This window comes from Sceloporus undulatus, chromosome 1 (genome assembly GCF_019175285.1).
Source record: "Sceloporus undulatus isolate JIND9_A2432 ecotype Alabama chromosome 1, SceUnd_v1.1, whole genome shotgun sequence".
Classification (NCBI taxonomy): domain Eukaryota; kingdom Metazoa; phylum Chordata; class Lepidosauria; order Squamata; family Phrynosomatidae; genus Sceloporus; species Sceloporus undulatus.
In genome coordinates this window covers 23,320,930-23,337,191 of record NC_056522.1, presented here as the reverse complement: position 1 = coordinate 23,337,191, position 16,262 = coordinate 23,320,930, and the positions used below count along the sequence as shown (strand labels likewise).

At 39.4% G+C, this 16,262-nt stretch overlaps 1 protein-coding gene across 1 annotated transcript in view; it reads left to right on the top strand.

The window, feature by feature from the left end:
* BUB1 (BUB1 mitotic checkpoint serine/threonine kinase) overlaps positions 1-16,262 on the top strand; it is a 47,257-nt gene that overhangs the window by 6,361 nt on the left and 24,634 nt on the right. The window contains 7 exon segments of the mRNA XM_042454136.1: positions 741-784; positions 3,045-3,127; positions 4,622-4,672; positions 7,955-7,968; positions 7,970-8,151; positions 9,749-9,906; positions 12,888-13,061. Of these exon segments, the coding sequence (XP_042310070.1) occupies positions 741-784; positions 3,045-3,127; positions 4,622-4,672; positions 7,955-7,968; positions 7,970-8,151; positions 9,749-9,906; positions 12,888-13,061 (706 nt within the window).

The following is a 16,262-nucleotide window of genomic DNA, read 5'->3' as shown; positions in this document are numbered from 1 at the left end:
TATTATTATTATTATTATTATTATTATTATTATTATTATTATTATTATTAATAAAGTGTCAAACCGGATTATTTCTGCAGAGTTTATTTTGATCAGGCTGGGGAACTCTCAGAGTTGTAATCAAAGCTCCAAAACACACTGCAGAAATAACCCAGTTATGAGATCCTTTTAACTGCCTTGGCTCAATGCTAGGGAATTCTAGGAACTGTAGTTTTGTGAGACATTTAGCCTTCTCTGTCAGTGAGCTCTGGTGCCACAATAAACTACAGTCCACAGGATTCCCAAGCACTAAGCCTGAGCAGTTCATAGAATCGTAGAGTTGGAAGAGACCACAAGGGCCATTTAAAGCAGTCTCAAACTGGATTATTTCTGCAGTGTGTTTTGGACCACAAAGTAACTTTTCCAGGTTCTGGTTTGTGACAGTGGTGAGACTGAAAATGGGATATAATAGTTGAAAACTTTGATATAGTGATTGACAAGTTGTGTGTGTGTGTGTGTGTGTGTGATGCTTGACTAAGCTGATAACTTGAGTATGCAAGAGATTTGATGAATTTTGATGTGACAGGCTACACAATGCCCTTGGTTTCTTAACATTGGTGACATGCTCGTAAGCTGCCTTCTAACAATCTGTAATTAATAAAGTTTTATTTGTGTTAAATGTCTTAAATTTTATTTCACACAAAAGTGTATGGGTTTTTTTGCCTCTTTTTAAAAGTCATTGTCTGCTCTCTTCAACCTAGGCTGTTGCAGAGTTACTTGTCCCAGAACCAGATTCCAAATCAAGGTGAGTCTAATTCTGTCCTGTAAATATGTTACAATGTTGAACTGTAAATATTCAAAATTTCTTGAAAAGTAAACTTAAAAGAAAGTACTGAAACAAAGCTATCTTAAAGTAGTGAGGGTTTTCTTTGATTTGATTTCTTTTTCAGCAGTCACATTGAGTTTGTTACAGTATATAGATCTTGTAGTAAGTTTTTCTAGGTGCAAAAAGAAACAGAAGAAGGAGGTAGGCATAGTTGTTATGTGTCTGACGTGGCTGCACTCACTCTGAGGAAAGAGCGAGGGCAGGAATCAAAGTAACCTTGTGTGCTTGTATTAAATTGGAACCTGTAACCATTATGCTTTGCCTTGCTGCCAGTAAAGTCTTACTGACTAAAAGTGCTGTCCATGTCCTCCTTGAAGCCAGATAAGCAGACCAACAACCTAGGTACTTTAAAGCTGGTACGTTGTGCGTCTGTTCTCTGCACATCCCCTAATGGACATGGATGTCTTGCAGTGACAGTTCTCACATACATAGGAGACCACTGAATTTTCTGTATGCCTAAGATACTTTCCCCTTGGTCCTGATACTGGGGAAACCTACATGTTTATGATTGGAGATCTGATTTGTGATAGTCAGTATTCAGTGGCTTCTTTAAACATGCATTCTGCACACAGTAGTGGAAGTTGATGGTTGGAAGGACATAGGATTAGGAAAGAAATTCTTTCTAAAATTGCACTGGATTTCCTGGACAATTTGCAGCAGGTGTGTGTTGGTAGGGAAATCTTTGACCTTCAGTCTAGCTATTTTGGACGACACCCTTTATAATGTATGGGGACTACAGATCAAAACACGAGTGGCGGGAATCGAGATGTGAAAGCATGGTGGAAACTGAATATTTGTGAACAAAAGATTTTGAAGTCTTTTTTTTCAGAAAATTGAACAAATGCCTTATGGGATATTTTCTTTTAGAATGATAAATGAGGGACACTTTGTCTTAAATATTTTAAGTTCATATATTCATTATTTAGAATTATTTCTAATATATATATATATACTGTATATATATATATGAGGAAGACTTACGTAGAACTATACACAGTGTCAGATGATTGCAAGTCATGGTCCTAGTTTTCTTTTTCTCAGCTCTTTTCATGAACGTAAATGCTTTATGTCTGCTTGACACTGTGGAGAAGTAGAAGAGATTAAGTAATTTTTTTGTTTTGTTAATGCTTCTGGTTTTTTACATTGTTTTTGCCTACCCCTCCTTAATTGACAAAAGTGGTTTCTTACAGTTCAGGTGTTCCTTAAAGTTCAGGCTTGGTTTGTTGTGAAAATAAAATTTTATAATAATAACAATAATTATTATTTTTAGCTCGCCTGTCCCTATGGATCGAGGCAAGTTACAATAAAAGAAATAAAAATACATAGCACAATATAATATATACATAATCCAACAGAACAACTAGACCAGGGGTAGGCAACCTTTTTGAGCCGGGGGTCAGGTTGCTGTCCCTCAGGCGACTGGGGGGCCGAAGCCGGGGGTGGAGCACCTTGGAGACTAACTGGAAAGAAGTTATTGCATAAGCTTTCCTAGGAGTTTATCACTCTGGAGCTAATTTCGGCATTAAAGAGAGATTAAAGTGCATTTAAAGCATCCCACAAATAAAGCAAAAAAGGTGAGTAACTGCGCGAAGGATTATCACACACAATACCGTTTTTTTCACAGGAAGCCAGGTTTTGCAAAAGGGACCAGAGAAAGAAGCAAGTGGATTTAAATAGGGAGTTTTTCTAATAGGAAGCAAAACAAACTGGAGGGGGGAGGAATTGGTGTTCAGTGGAGATTGGGGCATCAGGTTTGCTTGCTTTAGGACCTTTCTAAGCACTACTGATGTATTGAAGTCTGCCTAAAATTGTTGGGTCAATTTTGGGGCATAAACTTCTCGACTTATAGTTGAGTATATACAATACATAAGGGTAGCATTTTGCTAGGGAGAAGCTTGTCTCTTTTTGAAGTTTTTTTTGTCTCAGTGTGTTGTAAATGAGCAAGATAAGATAGCAATCTGAAACTCTACTTGATTGAAGTGGTATTGTTCTTTTCTGTTGTATACTGAAAGTTTGAATGTGAAAAAAATGAAAAGGAAAATATTTTCCTGTGGAGATGATTTAAGATGTTATCTCTGTATCTTTACAAAAAACACTTTATTCATTCTTTATCAATTGCTGCTTATATCTAATTAATCAAGACCCATATTTATTTATCTATTGGTATATTTTTCTGCAGTTGGTGTCCTGCAGCCACTTAACCCTCAGATGTCCAATCAGATGGCTTCTACAGCTGACCCAGCCTGTATCTCCCAAAATCAGGTATGTAAAAAAAGCAGCTACTGTTACACATAAGAAAATCGGATGAAGTAGGAGAATCCAATTGATCATTTAACATAGTTTTTTTGGTCAGGCTATGAGGCCATGTTCTAGATTTATACATGTGTATTGTTATTAAATGGCAAGGTCACAAACCAGACTAACACAGATTAACATGTAAATCGCTTCCTCTCAACCAACAGTATATATACCCCACTCTCTTCTGTACCAGCATTCTCTGAAGATGCCAGCCACAGCTGCTGGCAAAATGTCAGGAATAAACTCTTCTAGAACATGACCTCATAACCTGAAAACTCCACAAAAAACTATGGATGCTGGCCATGAAAGCCTTCAATTTCATATTGATTCTTTAACCCTTCTTCATTGAAGGCTCAGAAATAAAAATGGTGGAGCAGAGGTTGGAAAAGTTCCTTTTTTGGTACAGTGGTACCCCGGGTTACGAAATTAATTCGTTCCGCCGCCGCTTTCGTAACCCGAAATACTTCGCAAGCCGAAAAACCCATAGGCGCTAATGGGGAAAAGCCGCGATTTCGTGTGAAATAGCGCCGAAAAGCACCAAAAATTTTTTCGTAACCCGAAAAAACCTTCGTAACCTGGAACAGTTTTTTTAAATGGATTTTTTTCGTAACCCGGAAATTTCGTAAGGCGGCGCATTCGTATCCCGGGGTACCACTGTATATTGTTCCTCCAGCTAGAAACCCAGGAATTCTGTGGATTATAGTCTTCCTCCCAAATAACACTTCCAAGCTCTATCAGATGCAGGCAGGCCATCTGTGATGCTGATGTGATTGTGATGACAACATTTCTTTTAGATGAAAATGTTCTTATTCTATGTTTTAATATCACTTAATAAGTATTTCATTGGTCTATTGTTTAATATTATAAGCATATATCAAGATCCTTCTTGCCCAAATAATTGCTAGAAGGCTAATGGACTTAAATTAGGAATTGCATCTTCAGGAAGATTTTATTGTTTATTTTATTTCCCCCAAATTGTTTCCCTTGCAAACAGGATCATTGAAACAAATCATGACCTTCTGTCTGTGGTTCCTTTAGTGTTTGAATGCAGGAGCTGGAACTCTGGTTTATCTCCTTTAGCAAGTAATCCATGGCTTATCTTGAGTTAAACAAGTCATATACAAGCTTTTGCTGGATTTGGGCATACCACTAAACCAGGATGTTCAACTGTGACCCAGCTGTAGTTTGATTTTGACAGCTAGCTTTTCTACTAAGCATAGCCAGGAGTGATGGATCATGACAACTGGAATCCAAAAACATATGGAGAACTCCATGCTATACAAATTATTGAAGAAATGTTTGTTTGTTGAGCTGCTCCCTGTGCAGCAGGGGTTATTGGCCAGTGTAGACTTAATGTAATGTGTGAATATGCCCTTTGTCTCCTCTTCTGAAAAACTGTAGACATCAGTCAGTTTTGTGCTAGAAGGATCCTCAATCTGAACTTTCTGTCTTTTCTAGAATCCAGCTAATTCTGAACAGGCAATCAGTTGCAGGGGAACAGAAAAAAATGTAAGTACTGTAGCTGGTTGTAAAAGGACACTGCTTAATTATGTTCAGTTCAGTTCAGTTCATCTGTATTACCGTCATAGACCAGCACAGGTAAAAACTGGATACAGAATAAAAGAAAGTAAAAACAAGGTAAAAACACAGGTTAAAACAGTATTTAAAATAGCCTTTTAAAATCCAGTGTGGCAGGGCAAGATTGGTACTAGTCTACTACATTAGTCATTGCCTGACAGATTTTAACCGCAGTTACGCAGAATAATGATAATAGGATTTATTTATATGCCGCCCAGTCACTGGGAATCCAGAGGGGATAATAATTAAACGGTTCAAAAGTAAAAGTTCTCCAGTGTTTCAGTACTTTGAGTTTTGCTAAGTATGCCATAGGTGAGGGCAAGTATCTATTGTAGTCATTAGCAAAAAAAAGGTTGGGGTGCTAGGTAGGTGTAGCTGTCGCTCTATATCTATCACTCGTTGTTTGATGGCTTTAGCCTTTCCATATCCCATGTGAGCAAAAGATCTGTAAAAAAAGCCCAGTGAAGAAATTTTAGTCATCACTGTGTTTCCATGTAGACTGGAATTCATCAGTCAGGGTAAGTGGAGCAAGGCCTGTGGGGAAGAAGGATAGTCTTGAACCAGTAACTGAGTATGGTCACCCACACTCTGGCCAACATTTTCCTAAAGCCTGACTCCTGTGTCAGAGTTGTTTTAGAAAGACATTTTGGTGCTTGGAATGCTAATCTTAGAAATTTGGATTGCACAAATTCTAATGGTGCAGAGTTGGAGAGAGGTCCCGGTTGGGATCCTTAAAGCAGTTGTGCAACCGATTTGGCTTTGAAAAGTTGAGTGTTGGTATATTGTGTCCTCCTCTTGTTGTAAGAAATTTGAGGATGGCTGTTGAGCTCCTCCACGCATTACCAGCACCATAGTCCCCATGTGCTTTCCTATTACCAGTAGTGTGAAAAGTTACACCCAGTTATTTAAAGCAGGAGGCCTGTTCGATCTTGTGGCCATCTGTATTCCAGTTATGGTTCTTGGTCCTTTTAGCAGATGCCTTGATTTTAGTTTTTTTGATAGTTGAATTCTAGCTGATCCTCTCTGCAGTACTGTGTTAGTGTTCTTAGTACAGTACTCTTTTTAGGCCAGTGGGGGTTCTTGAAAGTACTGCTGCATCATCTGCATAAAACAGAGCTGAGATATGCTTTCCCTCTAGTTTTGGAGAACGGAAGTTTGTATTGTTGAGATGACCCACCATATCATTGATGTAAAAGTTGAACAGGAGTGAAGCTAAAATGCAACTTTGCTTGATGCCTTTCTCAGTGGCAATGGCATTGGTGAGATGACCATAAGCATCCAATACACATGTTAAGAACAAAAGTGAACAATATTCATGGAACTAATATTGTAAAAGAGTCTATAGGGAAGTACCCAACAGAAATACCAGATTGTAAAACTGTCTTGGGGAGTCTGTGGATTCTTAAAAAGTCATTTATTCCCCATTAATGAAAAACTCCAAATTCCTGATTGCTGGACATTCCATGTAGAAGATAAGCAGTGTGGATTTGATGAATAATAAATCAAAGAGTAGGAGTAGTAGAATGAGAGACCCTGGGAAGTTCTAGTCTCTGCTTCATCTTCAGTAGATTTCTTCAGCTACATCCTTGTGACAATATAAAATATAAACATTTATGCATATAAACCATATTAGTGGTACAAAAACAATAGCTTCATATACCAACAGTATAACATAAAGATTCAAACTACTTACATCATTGCAGTAATACATAATGCCTACACCACTGTGGCTACAGCTCTCCCAGCATGGAATGGCATGTAGTAAACCCAGGAGAGGAGGTGAATAAATGAAAATTCTAATTGATGATGTTTGCCACCTGTTAAACAAGGAATTAGGCAGGAAAGGCAAGAAGGTAAATTAAAGGTAAAGCTTCTATACTAACATTGGTATTCTTAAAGAAAACAACTTAGATCTTGCTTTTCATTCAAGGCATGAGGGTAAGCAGTATGTAATGTTTATATCCACCCGCATTCCTGTTTGGACAATAATTCTGAACATCTTGAAATGGTGGATAGAGTGAGAGACTTTATATTTTGTGATAGTCTGTAGTCCAGGAATGCTACACTTGTGGCTCTCTGCACATTGTTCACTGTTGTCCCTCTTTATCCACAGATTCAACTATCTATGGCTTGAAAATATTAAATACATAAATACTAAAAATGCAAACCTTGATTTTCTCATTTTATATAAGGGACACTATGTTACTATGCCATTGTATTTAATGGAATTTGAGCATCCATGAGTTATGGTATCCCCGGGAGTTCCTGGAACCAAACTCTAGCGCATACCAAGGGTTCAGTGTACAACTCCCACAGTCCCTCACCATTCATTCTAAATAGATAAGAGCTGCAGTCCAACGATATCTGGAAGGCTATTGTTTGCTCATTCCTTCTTTTAATTAAAACACAAAAACAAAGAAGTGGTAAAGCAGAGCTTTCTCTAGAGTAATATACCTTCTGTGAATATACTTCCAAAAGAGATCTGCCTAATCTATTGTGGTTGAGTATCTTTTTTGCATTTGTTTTATATTTATCCTGCTGTCCTTCCATGTACAGTCATAATAGGTTATCTTTTTTAAAAACCCATCACAGCAATTGTGTAAGGTACACAAGGGTGGCTATGGAGAGTCTGCCCAAAGTCATCCTTTGACCCCCTATTTTTATAGCTGAGCAGAAATTTGAACTCCGGGACATAATGGTTTAAAGACAGCATTCTAGCCACCATTACAGTGTATATTTCATTATCAAGTGATACCAATTCTGTTCTCAAAAGACTCCTTGGCATTTAAACTGACTGTATGGAAGCAATTGATTTATTGTTAATTGCTGTGAAGCCAACTTCAGCTCTATGAATGAGAGACCTACAAATCACACTATCACATCTCTGCTCCGGTCTTGCAAACTCTTGACTGTGGCTTTCTTGATTGACTGTATCCATCTGTAATGTGATCATCTTTTCCTACTCCCTTCTACCTTACCAAGTATTATTGTCTTTTTTAGTAAGTCATGTCTTTTCATGATGTGTCCAAAGTACGACAGTCTCAGTTAAGTCGAGTTGATTAGTATTAACGTTTGTATCTTATTTGCTGGAATGTTATTTATTCCTGGATTTACATACAGGTATTATTATTTTGGCTGTAATTTTCTGTGTTAGTGAGCATGGAATGCTCCTGCCAAGGGTTTGAAATAAACTGCCATGTTTTTCCTTTGCAGGGAACAACCTATATATATAACCACAATTTCCAAATCAGAAGTTGTACCAACACCATCATCCAGTGCCATGCTTGAACAGAAACCAATGTACGCCAAGCACCTTTTGCAGTGTGAAGGCTCTGAGCTGAGCTTTGAAGAATTGAGAGCCAAAGCATATTTAAAAAGGGCAGAACGTCTCAAAAGGCACAAGGAATGGGGTAATTAAACTGAGATGTCTCGTTAGCCCTGTTCCAGATCTTGAAAAATACATACAGTGTCTAGGAAACACCACAGGGTTGAATCCAGGCAGTTAGTTGAAATCACGGAGCAGAGAACATGGCTAACTTTTCCCAATGATTTCAGCGGATCTAAGCGTAATTAATTTAATTTGGATCCAGTCTGCTGTCATTTGTACTCTGCTTTCAAAGGTAACGCCAAACTAAAATTTTTGATCAGTTCATGAAATGGCAGTGCCAATGACAGCTGTGAATGAGATACGTTCCAAGTTTGGGAGCATTCAGAAAAGGAACTGACAATAAAAGTACCTGTGTCGTCATACTGTCTTTTCACAAGCCTATGTTTGACCACAGTAGGGACAAATTTGGCCAGTCCATCTGAAAAAGGATATTGTGGAGCTGGAAAAGGTGCAGTAAAGGACAACTATGGATTAACTATGCTAGGATAACAGAAAAAGTGTCTAGCTTAGGGAAAAAAGGCAGTATTCTGGGCTAGCTTGTAGAAAAAGGCAAGTTGGGGAGACTCAAGCGAGAGATGTAAAATTATGATTAATATGGAGAAGATGATTAGGGATTTTTTTTCTCCCCATGTCATATAAAAACGGGCCATCCACTGAATGGACAGATAAAAGGAGGCACTTCACAGCTCATTGGTAAATGGTAGAATCTATTGCCAAAAAGATATTGTGATGGCCACCAGCCTTAGAAGGGGGCAGGAGGGGATGAGGCTATAGGTTGCTGCTAGCCATGATGAATACTGTTCTAGCTTGTGTTTCTGGACACAAATTGCTGTAGAAACTTATTAAATCAGATGTTGAATTTTGAGTCAACAATTGGGCAAATCCCCATGATTCAAATGATCCATTCTATTTAGGACTAACAACAAGTTTTAGATGAGGATGTGTTACCATGTGATATGTTTCATTAAACCCTTTCCATCTTGGCTGTATTGATCCCAAGCTAACTAACAGGTATTTTGACTATCATTGTTTCAAACTCTTCTGGGATTATTGAGTCTTTGGAAATAAGAATATTTATTTATACCCTGCTCTTCAGCCAAGGCTATCAGAGAGGCTTACAAATTGTTAATTAGACCTTTCCCTGCCCTCAGGCTTATGGCAGACGCTGACTTAAATTGAAGGAAGAACGGCTCTATATTTTTCAGCCGGAGAAAGAACTGCAGATTTCCGCACTATCTTGCTGAGCTTAGGGAAATGGAATTCACATTCATGTTGAGGCCTACAATATATTTATAGAAGCTCTGCCCTCCTCCCAACCTTAACAAAAGCAACATGGAAAATAAAATGCTTGTGAACCATTTGCATTATTTTTGCTCATTTTGTTGACTAAACATTCTTCTGGGTGCTTAACAAATCCAAATCCAGTAGATATTGCTGGTTCTTTTCTCCTGCCAAGGACAGGAAGCTGGCAGTTGGAATAGAGGGAGGGCCCTCCATCTGCTTCTGGGGCTAGGCATGCCAGCCTCTTCTCTAATGAAGGAAGAAAGGAAAGAGACCTCAAAAAACTCATAGAAATAAAAAAAAGTCTTATATACATTATTTCCTTTTGATGCATTCAGAGGATGAAGACAAAGAGTTCATGAAAAAGAAAGAAAATGACCTCCTTGAGCTGCAAGAGTTACAGCAGAAATTGGAGCAGCTCTCCCAGACATCATCTTCATCCCAGAAAACAATGGCAGTGCCACCTACTCACCAACCTTTTCTAAGCACCACAGTGGTACGTATGTGTTGCTATATATCAGGTTGTGATAATCAGATACTTTCAGATTTTTTTGCCTTCCCCAGTCTGGTGTCTCCAGGTGTACTAGACTACAAATCCCACCTTCCCCACTGAGGATTATTAGGGTTATAGTCTGAGGCATTTGAAGGGTGTCAGGTCGGGAACACTTTCAGTAGTTTATATAATGTTACAAATTTTGTCAGTGTGCATCTTGGAAGATTGCCTTTTCTCTTCTGTCAGCTCTCATTATGTCCAAGCAAGAGAGTCCCTTTAACAAAGCCCATATGATATTTTAATGGCAACATGCAGGCATTAACATATGATGCTACCTTATACAGATTTGGGTGACTGATCTGGTCTTCTCTCTTCTACTGTATATAATCAACTATAAGTTGATCTCATGCATAAGTCGAGGCTAGATTTTAGGGCCAAAATTATGGATTTTGATATGACCTGTGTATAAGTCTAGGGTAAATCTTAGAGACATGACAAAGGATATAAAGCAGGGGTAGGCAACCTTTTTGAGCTGGGGGCCAGGTTGCTGTCCCTCAGACAACTGGGGGACCGAAGCAAAAAAATAAATAATTAAATATTTTTTTTAAAAAAAAAATTAAATAAATAAATAAACCGGGACAAATGTAGGACAAACTTTTCAAATGGAGGACATGCAAAAGCTGATTTTTAAAAAATGTTAATATAAATGCATGTTTCTGAGGCTTCTATAGACAATTGCCCCCCTTGCCCGCCTCCTCCTGATAGGCCAAAGGCCCCACGCCCTCATGCGAGAGGCCAAAGGCTCTGGCGGCAATCAGCGGCAGGACCGGGCTGGGGCCAGTCCCAAGGCCTTGCTGGGCCATAGGTTGGCTACCCCGATATAAAGGATGAAGCAAGAAAAACAATGCAAACAACTTACAAAATTCCAGCAGGATTGCAGGCACAACTGTTTGTGCTCATCCTAAAGGCTGGATGGATGAGAGGATAGTGTGGGGTCAATGCTTCCAGGACAGATTATGCTCTTGCTTTTCACCAGGTTATGGTTTCTTTAAATAAGAGTTAAAGTATAGTACTTATATTGGATATCTCGACTCAGGATTTTGGGGGTCAAGACTAAAATTTCTAGACACTATATATATAGTGTAGTTAGCAGAAGTGTTGGAGACGCTGGAGACATAATTTAGAACCGCGTTGGCAAACCTATGGCACGTGTGCCGCTGCTGTCATGGTGCCCGCTCCACAAGGGCACAGCAGCCGCCAGTGGAAGGGGCGAGGGACTGGACATGAGCACGTGTATGTGTGCGCACCCGGCCTGGCCCTGCTGCTTGTACCAGAGGAATTTGCCCAAGAACAATTAGATCAGACAAGGAAGGGTGGGGAGGCATGGCCCAGCGGGCAACTCCTTGTTGTAGACTGGGTCTCCTAACAAGCCCTGCCCATTCCTTTTGGAAGCCCCACCCTCCACAAGACATAGGTCCCTGGGGGATGCCACTTTGTTCTCCTCTTCCTCGACTTGGGAGTGTGTCTTGGAAATTTCTTTCAATAAGGTTTACCTTTTTCCTCCCTCCCTCTCTTTCCCTTCTCTTCCCCCATCCCCATACTTTCTTGGCACATTTCTTCAAATGAGGTTCTCCACTGTCTTCCTTTGAGGCTGAGAGTGTGGGTCCTGACCAAGTGTAGATGTGTGTGTGCTGTGTAGGGTTGCCATAATTCTCTACTAAAAACTGGGACAAAATGTAGGACAAAATTTTAGACCAAAATATAGGACAACTGTAGGATAAAATTTAGCTCAAAATGTAGGACATTTTAAAAAAATGGAGGACCTTAAATATCCTACATTTTGGGCTAAATTTTATCCTACAGTTGTCCTATATTTTGGTCTAAATTTTGTCCTACATTTTGTCCCAGTTTTTAGTAGAGAATTATGGCAACCCTAGCTGTGTGCCTTCCAAATTTAAAAGCTGTTCAACAGCAAACAATGGCTCTTGTATTGTGCCATTTCTCCTTCTCTGAGGCTGAGAGTGTGTGTCCTGCCGAAGGTTCCTTGCCAGCGGGTTTCATAGCCCAGCAGAGACTACATTTCGGCAGTGGGAATGAATCCAGAGAACCAGCCCTGTTAGTCTGGTTTATCAGTATGCACAGGGTGTTCTGTGGAGGACATTCAAGGAAAATGTAGGGCCTGGTCAAATAAACACTAAAAAACACCCCTATAAATTTATGCTTCTTAGTCAGGCTAAAAAATTGAGGATATTCAAGGAAAATGGAGGAGCTGACCAAATAAAAGCTAAAAACACTCCTAGAAATGTGGAATCATGCTTCTTAGCCATGCTCAAAATGGAGAACATTACAAAATAAACACTAAAAAGCATGTCCATAAATATAAATCCATGCTTCTTAGCCATAGTCAAAATGGGTGACGTTCAATAAGTTCAAGAAAAATGGAGGACATGACAACATAAAAGCTAAAAACAGAAATATAAATTCAGTTCATGGGGTTTATTTACATCTATGTTACATATTGTTGATGTGCCTTCAAGTTTTATTCAGAGGGGATTTTTGCCATTGCTGAGGCTGAGAAAGTGTGACCCAGTGGGTTTCCATGGCTGAGCTGGGACTCAAACCCTGGTCTCCAGAGTCGCACGCTTTGTGTGGAGAGGTGCGATGTTAGGGGGCCTTCCCACCTCTTTCTGCCCTGGAAGGAGTCCAAAAGGTCTTCCATTTTGATCAGGATTGTGGTTGTTTCTGAGTTATTGCCTCCCTCTCTCAGGGTTTTGTTGACAAGGTGTCTTTTCTTTTTGCCATGGCCACCCTCTGAGGCTGAGAGAGTGTGGTTTGTCTCTGTGTTTGTGTTCATTTGAGTCTTTCCTGACTTAGGGCAACTCTGAGTTTGCCTTTGATTTCCTCTGAGGCTGGGAGAGTGTGACTTGCCCAAGGTCTCCCAGTGAGTTTCATGGCTGAGCTGGGAATCAAGCCCTGGTCTCCAGAGGTGTACGCTCAAGCCACTGACTGCCTTTGTTTTTGTGTTGTACCTTCTGTGTTTCATTATGCTTGTTATTGCTGTTGTTGTTATTGCTGTTGTGTGCCTCCAAGTCGTTTCCAACTTATGGGCCCAGAGCACCCTCCCACCCTTCCAAGCATTGGTTCCTGGCAACCCTAAGGTGAAACTATCATGGGGCAAGCTTCATCAGAGGGGGATTTCCATTGCCATTCTCTGAGGCTGAGAGAGTGTGACTTCTGTGTATAGTGCCTTCAAGTTGTTTCTAACTTTTAGCAACCGTAAGGTGAAACTATCATGGTGTTTTCTTGGCAGGTTTTGTTGGGGGGGGGTTGCTATTGCTAACCTGAAGCTGTGTTTTCTCCTGGAAGTCCTACCCCCAGAAGGCAGATGCCCTCCCCCTGGAAGGTAGAAGTCCTGCCCCATGGAAGTCCCACCCCCGGAAATGTTTTCTTGAGGAGCATCAGAAACAAATTCACAGTAAAATAAAATCTGGAATGAATGGATCAGCTAATTCTCTCATGACATTGGCGCTTCCTGATGCTCCTTGCTCCTCGCACGTAATGAGGGCATACAAATTGCGGTGCCCTATAAACATGGGCGCTGCTAGTTTAATGCGACGGACCTTCATGACGCCGCAAGTGCGCCATTGGTGCCTTGTGACATCATAATGGTGCTGCAGAAAGAAGCTGCTTTTTGCGGCTTTTTGTTGCGCGAGGAGCTGCGCGGTTTGTCCGCTGTGGCTCCCTCGCAAAACAAACGGTCTGTATCCTGCCATTCTCTGCTTCCAATCATCCAAATGTCAACCATGATCTCCAATATTATTCCATTATTATTATTATTATTATTTAGCTTTATTTATATTGCGCTGTAAATTTACACACTGTTGTACATACAATCTTTTTAATTAGACAGTTCCCTGCCCTCAGGCTTACAATCTAAAAAGACACGACACAAAAGGAGAAGGGAATGGGATCAGGTCCAGCATTTCTTCTCTCCCTCTGAGGCCTGGACCAAGGCAGATGGACTGGAGGGAGGGCTCTGCTTCTTAAGATATAGCTGGCCCTGCTTTTTCAGTCCCTACTAGGCTGGATGAAGACAGATGGCATGGAGGGAGGGCTCTTTTTCTTCTTCAGCCTAGGTCTGATGGAGTTGGGCCTGCCTTTTCATTCCCTCCAGGCTGGATGGCTTGGCTATCTCTCCCTCTGGATGATGGTGGATGGAGGGAGGGCTCTTCTTTCAGGCAAGGCCCAATGGAGCTGGCCTGTCCTTCTCTCCCTCTGGAAGGTTCCATGCTTCCTTCAGTTTCCATTTACCATAATATTAACTTAATTCCCATTTACCTTAACATCACATGGACCAGCAGTCTCCCTCCCATCTAAATCCAAACTCTGAACATGTCATCTAAAGTTAATATTTCTTAAACGCATGGAAAGATATTTCAAACCCTTCAAAATCAAAAAGTGATTAAATCAGTGAAACACTTACTGTAGAATGTAAAGTTTTAAACACAGACTGCCTAATCTTTTAAAATATCCGTGAATGGTTTCGTGCACATCATGCAGATAATTATTTTAATTTTAGACTCAAGCTCCTTTATGAAGTTTTAAACCCATGCATAGGTACATACTGAAATGTGTAATAGAATAGGTGATTCCACAAGGCCAGAGGTGTTTTAATAATAATAATAATAATAATAATAATAATAAAGTTTATTTATATTTCTCGCCTCTCCCGAGGATCGAGGCAGGATTACATCAGTAAAAATAATACAATAATACAAAATACGATCAATAAAACACTAATACTGAATTAACCAACATTCCTATTAGTTCTCTAAAATAACAATTCATCATAAATGCCCAATTTAAGTAATGCCTTTTCCGCATTGAGGAAGATAATTGCGGCCTTTTTGCTTGGTTTTTTATCGTAATATTCTATCAAATCTATTATAATTCATATGTTTTGTTTCGCTTGTCTGCTCGGTAGGAAACCACATTGATCCTCCTCAAACCAGTCTTTCAAAAAAATTTTAAATCTTTCTGCCATTTGTGAAAATTTTATAATCTGCATTTAGCATTGGGCATTTATGTTAAAATTATTGGAGAAATTAGAATTAGGAGACAATATGTTAAAATGGATAAAAGAAATATGTACAGAGCAAACGGCAAGAATTGTAGTTAACGGAGTGAGGACAGAGGAATGTAAAAAAAAAAGGCACCAGACAAGGGTGCCCCCATCTCCCCTATTATTTATAACTTGCTTAGAAGTATTATGCAACAAAATAAGGGAAAACAAACACATACAGGGAACAAGATATAAGAGGAAAGAAATACGGATTCAGGCCTACTCAGACAATATAATGATGATAGTTGAGGATCCACTAGAAAAAGCACAAAAAGCATTTAAGATAATAACAGTTTGGGAAATGTGCAGGTTTAAAAATAAATAAATAAAAGTAGGCTATAAAAGCATATAATTTGACAACAAGAAAACAAGAATTTCTGCAAAAAAAAAAGTAGGGATCCAAATACGAAAGAAAGTAAAATATTTAGGAACTCAAATTACGGAGAAAAACAGTGAATTATTTGATAATAATTACAAAGCGGGATGGCAGGATATAAAGAAAAATTTGGTTAAATGGTCAAAGTTACAATTATCATTGTTAGGAAAAATTTCAATAGTAAAAATGTGTATATTGCCAAAAATTATGTTTTCATTCCAAAATTTACCTATCATATATAGTAATACAATATTTGATCAGTGGAAAAAAGATCTAATGATGTTCATTTGGGCAGGGTGAAAAGCCAGAATAAAATGGAGTACAATGATGAATGTAAAACAAGAGCATGCCAGATCTGAGACTGTATTATTATGCTTGCTGTTGAAACTGGATAGAAGATTGGATGGATTTGAGAGATGAAAAACTGTTAGATCTTGAAGGTTTTAATTTGAGGTATGGCTGGCATGCCTATCAGTGGTTTGGAAAGGTGGATTTAAATAAAGAATTTAATGATCATATATTGAGGAGAGCACTTTGGAAGGTTTGGAACATTTATAAGGAGAAAATATATAGGCAAATGCCAGAATGGATATCTCCACAGGAGGCATTGATGAAGCAAGGGAAAAATGAAGGGAAAGATTGGATAAGATACAGTGGTACCCCGGGATACGAAATACCCACGTTACGAAATTTCCGGGATACGAAAAAATCCCATAGGAAATAACTGTTCCGGGTTACGAAGGTTATTTCGGGTTACGAAGAAAATTTTGGTGCTTTTCGGCGCTATTTCACATGAAATCGCGGCTTTTCCCCATTAGCGCCTATGGGTTTTCGGCTTGCGAAGGCTTTCGGGTTACGAAA